The 8703-nt window shown below is 40.4% G+C and overlaps 1 protein-coding gene across 1 annotated transcript; it reads left to right on the top strand.

Annotated features, from left to right (window-relative positions):
- Positions 1-1018: 1018 nt before the first annotated feature.
- On the top strand, positions 1019-4955 carry LOC121311339 (high choriolytic enzyme 1-like; the record flags this gene model as incomplete). The annotated part of the gene is made up of 11 exons (XM_041243918.1): positions 1019-1087; positions 1200-1218; positions 1669-1743; positions 2071-2211; positions 2615-2732; positions 2896-3074; positions 3551-3632; positions 3760-3907; positions 4023-4077; positions 4336-4454; positions 4733-4955. Coding segments are annotated over exons 1-11 (1228 nt in total), but the record flags the coding sequence as incomplete, so codon positions are not given.
- Between the last annotated feature and the right edge of the window lie 3748 nt (positions 4956-8703).

Below are 8703 nucleotides of genomic sequence, written 5' to 3'. Positions count from 1 at the left end.
TTTCATATTGAAATGTTATTGTTCCAGGTACTTGCATTGTCAATACCTTTTAGAATTCTGAATTAATCAGATGGTCGCAGTCTTTGTTCAAGACTGAACAGATTCAATTCTTTTAGCCTGTCTGCATATGACATGCCTTTTAAACCAGGAATAATTCTGGTTGGTCTTCTTTGCATTCTTTCTAGAGCAGCAATATACTTTTTGTAGCGAGGTGACCAGAATTGAACACAGTATTCTAGGTGAGGTCTTACTAATGCATTGTAAAGTTTTAACATTACTTCCCTTGATTTAAATTCAATACATTTTACTATATATCTGAGCATTTTGTTGGCCTTTGTGTGTGTGGTGCAATTAATGACAAAGTCACTGTCTTCACTGTGGTGTCGTTTTCAGCCAAAAAAGCGTCTGCTGACCTCAAACTAAAATCAAGCTTGTTTCCTAGGATTGCACATCTGTATCTTTGTGCTTGTACTGTGCGCACACGAAGATACTGTAAGTACAGCTATGGCCAAAAGTTTTACACTACCTGCAATTTTAGGATTGAGACATTATTTAATAAAATAAACTATATGAACATAATTTAGATATTTTATTTAACATCATGTAATCAAAGAGACTTCAAAACTATATCACAAAAACTCTACCGATAGCCATAATACTAATAAAGTGTTTCATGTTAGATTTCAAAATGTCACATTTTTTCGTTAAGTATATGGAAAACTACAAAGCGGTCTGTAATTCAATATGTTAACGTAACATTATTCTGCAGGTTTCACTTGACTTTATGAAGCACAGTTAGTTAATTCTATAGGGTGACACAAGATTTTACACAAGATTAAGGACTTTAAAACCCAATGCAAACTTCACCTTATCCAGTAATTGAATGGCTTTAAGCTCCCTTGACGGACACACCTTTGACTGGATGTATATAAGCCCATGCTCAGATGTGCTAAAGCATCAAGCGAAGAAAAAAGACGAATCTCCTGAGCTTCTCAGAACATTGCAGCAGCAGATGAAGATGGATCACAAACTGGTGCTCGCCACTTTAGCACTGCTGCTCAGTGTCTCACAGGGCAAGCCTCTGAAGGTAACAAAGCCGCACAGCTGCAGCGCTTCTCATTTCAAATGCATTTTTACTGGGCTCTTAAACATTTCAATAACGCATCTGTGTTTGTCTTCCCTTTCTTATGTTGTTGCAGGGGGACCAAAGTGGAAAAGGCAAGTTCCTAGATTTAGTTTTTATATGTGTCTCATACGGGGGAAAATAAAGCATATCTGTTGAATTTTACATTGCAATGAGTTAATCTTTGTAATTCAGGATGTACGATACACTGGACCAGATTCATAAACCTTTACTCTGGGGTATCATGTACTTCTGTTGTTTGAAAGGAGAAAAACTCTTGTTTTACAAAGATGGACCCAAACAACGAAGCAACTGAATTTGGAGTCTCTTCAGCACGGCCAGTGTGTTTGTGTATCTGTTTGTAACACAGATGCCACGCTGGAGGAAATGCTTTGACTATGTAGTGCATGAGTGTGTGTCAGTGTGCCAGCAGTGTATTACAGGGGGACTCTATTCCACTCTGCTCCAGTATTAGTACACAGCACTGGATTCCACACGCTGCCCGTGCACACAGGATTTCACACAGGTGTGCTTTGCTTCTGTAGGTCAAAGAGAAAGAAGTAGCCCAGGGATCCCTGAAGATAAGGATGTCTTCAGCATCATCTTAGAAGCCAATAAAGGTAAGAAAGCTTCTAAATATATAGAAGAGACTTTTACTGCCTTTTGAAATATTGGGTCTGCTTATTGCATGGAAGTTAAGGCTGGCATATTCTACTTGAGATGAGTGTCTTCATTTATACATCTATGAGCTCTTAACAGAAGCACATTGAGATTAGATTGGTAGTGTCTTACCTACTTCTGTAAACTGCTCATTACCACTAACATAATGATCATTCAAATGGATTGATGTGTTTTGTTTCTTTTATCCTAGAGAAGTACATAAAAATGCATATTGTGGCTAAAACGAGTTCCCCTTTAAGATGTTTCTCTGCTCAATTTTCAAACAGAAATCAAAGCGCATATGATGGAGGGTGACATTGTCGTGTCAAACTCCAGGAATGCCATGAACTGCCCGGACAACTCATGCTTTTGGCCGAAGGCCTCTGATGGATTTGTTTATGTGCCTTATACGATCTCCAGTGAATACAGTACGTACACGAAGCACTTCGAAGAATGCTTTCTATTAACATTCAATATGTTTAATAGTACCAGTGAGACCATATTTAATGAAACAAGGACAAATAAAACTGCAGTATGAAAAACACATGTCTAGTTCATGTGCTGAGTGGAAACCTAAGATTCATTTTGACAAATACGAAGAATACTGACTTCGAAGAGACTTGCATTTATCTTTGAAACATTTCTTGTTTGTAAAAGAGTGCTCTGTATTTATTTGTGCACAGGAATCTAGCCGTCCTTTCTAAAGGGCATCGTGTTTAAAGTTGTCAGTGTAACTGATGGAGTTAGTATTGGTCCCTCTGGTCTGGGAGATGTTAAGCTTTGATATATTCAAATATCAATGAGTTTCAATTGGCTTATCCTTTTTTACAGGTGCTGAAGAGAAGGCAATAATCTCCAGTGCGTTCCCAGACTTCGATGTACAGACCTGCATTAGATTTAAACCACGAACTACAGAAAAAGACTACGTAAATATCAGTCCCCAGAACGGGTAAATGACCACTCTGCTGTGTCTCTGACAAACCCTACCATTTCAGTGCCATTCAAAGATAAAGGTGTATACTAAGCATGTCTCAAAACTTCACAAATATGCAATGACTTTTATAGATAAAAAAGTACAAGATTTCTAAACAAGATTCTCTTTCTACCTATAGCTGCTGGTCCAATATTGGAAAGTATAAAGGCGCTCAGCAAGTGTCCCTGTCAAAGGGAGGCTGTGTTTACAAAGCCACGGCTCAACATGAGCTCATCCATTCGCTAGGCTTCTATCACGAGCAGAGCAGACCTGACCGCGACAGCTATGTCAGAATCAACTGGCAGTACATCCCAGAAGGTAAGGAAACCACAAGGAGTCCTTTCCTGGAGCGCTCACACAATCACAATGAAGAGCACTGGAGAGAGAGAGAGCTGAGGGGAGGGTGGAGAGCAGCAACACATTGTTCTAATACAATAAAGCGGGGCTTGAATATTTCATTACCAGGGCTTTGTATCCCAATAGCTTTTCATTATCTAAATACAGTGTGATTCAACTGTTAGGAAGAGCTCAAGAAAGTGAGGAGTCTGCACTAACTGGGCAGCCCTTATTGCAAGGATCGTGGTCAAGGAAAGACCCCGACACTCTTTGATGCCTCTAATGGCATGTTGAAAACAAATGCGTGCAGTTCAGCCAGGGTTCATAATTGGATTTCACAATGCATTATCATTTAAATGGAATAATTGGTGACCTCTCACTAATGCTTTTACAATAGGTGTTTGGAAGTAAAACACAGAAACAGATTCTGGGGTAGCAGCATCTCCTTTCCTTTACAGACCAAGCTCATAACTTTAACAAGCAGGACATTAACACCTTGGGCATGCCATACGACTACACCTCCATCATGCATTATGGAAGGTAAGAAGCAGCAGCTGAAAGTGCAGGTCTTCACCCTGTCTCAATTACCTACCATACAATGTGATGAGATCTTTTCTCTTTTTCAGTATTGATCTGACTAAAACACTGTTACTTTAAATCTACACAGGGATGCTTTCTCAAATACAACTGGACAGCCTACTATTGTACCCATTCCAGATGAAACGGTAGAAATCGGACAGAGAATAGCAATGTCTCCTAGAGATATTCAAAAGATCAATAAGCTTTATGGCTGCAGTAAGTACAATGTGCCTCATGTCTTCTGAAGATGATCTTTTACACAGATTGTTCCATCGATTTTATCTGCCCAATTTGCTATGATGTTACTGGACAACAGCCACCTGTTAGATCCCTCGTGCATCCTCTTCTCAGTGTGGCTGCAGGTTCTTATCCAATTCAAATCTGCTGTTTGATTCCCTTCCTAGATGTCTGCAACATGCTTCTGACAGAGAACAATGGAAGTTTTGCATCACAGACTACCCAAATTCTTACCCAAGCAATTCTAAATGTCTTAAGCAGTCCTGTCTGTGCTCTTTACTGATTCATGAACAGTTACACATCGAGGGGCTGTCGGAAGTTACAATCAGCCAGCTCTGCCCATTATTTACATGTTCTTTTGCTTCTCCTGTCCCAAGTTAAAAAGGGTTTCCAGCATTTCACACACACTGCCATTCTCATTCTCTAGTGCAATGCGGAGGCATACTGACTGCTGTGAGTGGAACTTTTACATCTCCCAATTATCCACTGGAATATCCCACTAATACAGACTGCACATGGATCATCAACGCCCCTAAAGGGTACAAGGTAAGAAACACTCAAGAACAAACCAGCAGCATCTCTGTATGAATGATCGAGGCGCCTCGGTACGTTCACTACTCACCTGATCCGCTTGGACAAACGTCTGTAGAAGTATTTGAAGAAGAAAAACAATTGCATTAACACTGAGGGCAAACAAATCTATATCGTGATATTAAATGATGTATCTTTTATAATGTCCATTTCATTGTCTTCAATGTAACAACAACATGTGGGAGCTTGCCAGTGTTTATCTGGACTAGATCCGTTTTTGTGTTTCATTTCAGGTCTCACTTACCATCAGTTCCTTTGATGTGGAGTATTCTGATGACTGTTCCTATGACTATCTCATTCTCCGAGATGGACCCAAGACTACATCCCCTGTACAGCAAACCTATTGTGGCTCTGAACCCATTCCCTCCTTCACCTCCAGTGGAAACGCTGCAGTGGTTCAGTTCCACAGCGACGACGTAGAAGTCGGGAAGGGATTCTCAGCCAAGTACAAGTTTGGTATGTAAAGAAGCTCTGCCTGGATTTCCTTTGTTCATGATTGACGTGAGTGCTGTGTTTGAACTGGGCACTGCAGAACTACTTGCACAACATGACATCACTTTATTGAATGATGCAGTGTTATAACTTGCACTGCAATGGACATGTAATGCAATCATATCCAGTAAGAGATTAGCAAGTGAAGGTGGTTTAAGAATGGGCAGCGTGTTGGAACATTTCAAGCAGCCTTCAGCTCCTTTTAAAACTCAGCGCTGTGCAGAATATAAATATTGGCATGCAGCCCAGTGGTTTCTAAGTGTTTGGCTTACAAAGCCTTCAGCACCTCAACAGCATGTACAAATGCACATTCTGTGAAAAACAAGTTTAATGAACCCTGACAACTGATCCTTGAATCGTCCCTTCATTGCTGTATAACGATGATAATGCAAGGTGCTCAAGTCTCTGTTTCTATTTTTACAGTTCCAGTATGAACAAAGAACACAATCACAAGAGTTTCCTGGATTTGAACAAACGGGTCGTTTACACAAATATGAATGTAGAAGCAGAAAGTATAGTAAATCAAAAAAATAAATTGCCAAACCTAATAAGAAAGAATTAAATATATATATATATATATATATATATATATATATATATATATATATATATATATATATATATATATATATATATGTATATATATATATATATATATATATATATGTATATATATATATATATATATATATATATATATATATATATATATATATATATATATATATATATATATATATATATATATATATATATATATATATATATATATATATATATATATATATATATATATATATATTCACCTTTTAAATCAGGTATTGTTTTTGATTAACAGGTATTGTATTTGTAATAATGAATAAAAATGATTCTTTCTTTGATCAGAAATGTCGTGCATTTCCTTTTTTTCTTAACAAAATCCGTAACAGATGAGCTTTATAAGATTAGATATTGTAGCAGGTGTTCCCTCTTCCAGAGAAACTCCAGAGAGGCCCCATACCTGAAAACTTTAGAACTGTCTTCTTGTTATGAGGACTGGCAGGAACACACTTCCAATCCTAATTCCTGCAATACAAACAGGACACCGAAGCTTTGCAGGGCAATGAGACTAATCCCTACATACGAGATCAGGGACAGACCAAGCAAAAGAGTATGGAATGGTTCCCAAGCTGTCATTCACAATGGGAGGAAAAAGACAAAAGGGTAAAACGTGATACAATGAGGTCATAAAACCATCACAAAATAACGCAGTAGTTGATTCACTATTGTTTTTATTAGTTGTATAAATCACCCCCCTCCCCCAATACAATGAGCAGGTTTCTGAAGTGGGGAGGGTGTGATAAGTGTGAGTTGTGTAGTGAATAAAGCAATGTCCAAACAGGTATGTTTCCCAAAAATCTCTGTGTTTTTTATAAATAAACAAAAAGAACCACCCCTCTACCAGCAATGATATCGGGGGGAACACGGTTAGTTTGCTGACCAAAACAAAAACAACACTCCACAATGATCCCCACTGCAACAGTCCCGTGCATGAAAGTGTGCTTTTAATCCGCAGGGTGGTGCTGGTGTCGTGTGGGGAGGGTAGTGCTCTGGTGATGCGGGCTGGCTCTGTGGCTACAGCCGCTGGCTCTGTACTCCTCCTCTGCAATAAAAAACAAACAACACGTAACAAAAGCAAACGCAATACTCCGGCCGGTGGTTTACGTTCTCAGCGCAAGGCAGCGTACCGACGTAGCTGCTTCCCCTTTGTACCCATACACACCTCCCTGCAAACAACCCGTCACCATGGTTTCTCCAATAGAGGGCCATCATGCAGCTGCTTGCAATGGAGTCGTTCTGGGTACTTGCAACTACGCGCCCCTCCTAATATGGTCACCTTCTGGTTTCCACCTACCATCAAGGTGGTCCATCTAGGAGGCAGCGTCCCACTGTCTTTACACGCCATCCTTTCTCGATGGGAGGGAGATTTTTAACATCGATTCTTTCGCTCTCTATCACAGGGGGTCATCATTCTTCAGTGCAAACAGAACCCAGTTCTTCACATATCTCTAGTGTTACTGTACATTGTCCAAGCTCAGATGTTTGCTCTTCCTTGTGTGACTCCCTTTTTAAGGGAGGCAGAATGCCTGAATCTCTTGTCACACACAGTGCAGGGAAAGGGCTTCTCTTCCCACAATCCGCACATGGATAAAGATTCTCTCCTGTGTGGATCTGCTGATGCACCGCTAGAGTTTGAGGCTCCTTGAAGCTCTTCCCACAGCCAGCACAGCGGTATGTGTACTCGCCTGTGTGAACCCACTGGTGTCTCTTGAGGTTCTGCCCCTGACTGAAATGCTTCCCACACACAGTTCGGTGAGAATCCTGCGTTTTGTAAGCAGTAACTAAAGAAAGAAAGAAATACATAAATAAATAAATTACAGAAATGGTGCTGTGAGTCATATTACATAATGTTACCATCAGGCAAAATGCTTTAAAAAGCAAGACGTCCCAGGAGTACAGCGGCACTCCAAATGTTACCCATTTCCTACCATGCAGAATAACTGGGAGGGGTGTGTGTTCATCACACTCACAGAAATGAGTTTGTGCAGTGATGCAGAATAACTGGGAGGGGTGTGTGTTCATCACACTCACAGAAATGAGTTTGTGCAGTGATGCAGAATAACTGAGAGGGGTGTGTGTTCATCACACTCACAGAAATGAGTTTGTGCAGTGATGCAGAATAACTGATCACACTCACAGAAATGAGTTTGTGCAGTGATGCAGAATAACTGAGAGGGGTGTGTGTTCATCACACTCACAGAAATGAGTTTGTGCAGTGATGCAGAATAACTGAGAGGGGTGTGTGTTCATCACACTCACAGAAATGAGTTTGTGCAGTGATGCAGAATAACTGAGAGGGGTGTGTGTTCATCACACTCACAGAAATGAGTTTGTGCAGTGATGCAGAATAACTGAGAGGGGTTTGTTCATCACACTCACAGAAATGAGTGTGCAGTGATGCAGAATAACTGAGAGGGGTGTGTGTTCATCACACTCACAGAAATGAGTTTGTGCAGTGATGCAGAATAACTGAGAGGGGTGTGTGTTCATCACACTCACAGAAATGAGTTTGTGCAGTGATGCAGAATAACTGAGAGGGGTGTGTGTTCATCACACTCACAGAAATGAGTTTGTGCAGTGATGCAGAATAACTGAGAGGGGTGTGTGTTCATCACACTCACAGAAATGAGTTTGTGCAGTGATGCAGAATAACTGAGAGGGGTGTGTGTTCATCACACTCACAGAAATGAGTTTGTGCAGTGATGCAGAATAACTGAGAGGGGTGTGTGTTCATCACACTCACAGAAATGAGTTTGTGCAGTGATGCAGAATAACTGAGAGGGGTGTGTGTTCATCACACTCACAGAAATGAGTTTGTGCAGTGATGCAGAATAACTGAGAGGGGTGTGTGTTCATCACACTCACAGAAATGAGTTTGTGCAGTGATGCAGAATAACTGAGAGGGGTGTGTGTTCATCACACTCACAGAAATGAGTTTGTGCAGTGATGCAGAATAACTGAGAGGGGTGTGTGTTCATCACACTCACAGAAATGAGTTTGTGCAGTGATGCAGAATAACTGAGAGGGGTGTGTGTTCATCACACTCACAGAAATGAGTTTGTGCAGTGATGCAGAATAACTGAGAGGGGTGTGTGTTCATCACACTCACAGA

Source organism: Polyodon spathula, unplaced genomic scaffold (assembly GCF_017654505.1).
Source record: "Polyodon spathula isolate WHYD16114869_AA unplaced genomic scaffold, ASM1765450v1 scaffolds_3136, whole genome shotgun sequence".
NCBI classification, from domain to species: Eukaryota; Metazoa; Chordata; class Actinopteri; order Acipenseriformes; family Polyodontidae; genus Polyodon; species Polyodon spathula.
The sequence above is the reverse complement of the archived record's forward strand: the minus strand, read 5'-3'. Positions and strand labels throughout refer to the sequence as shown.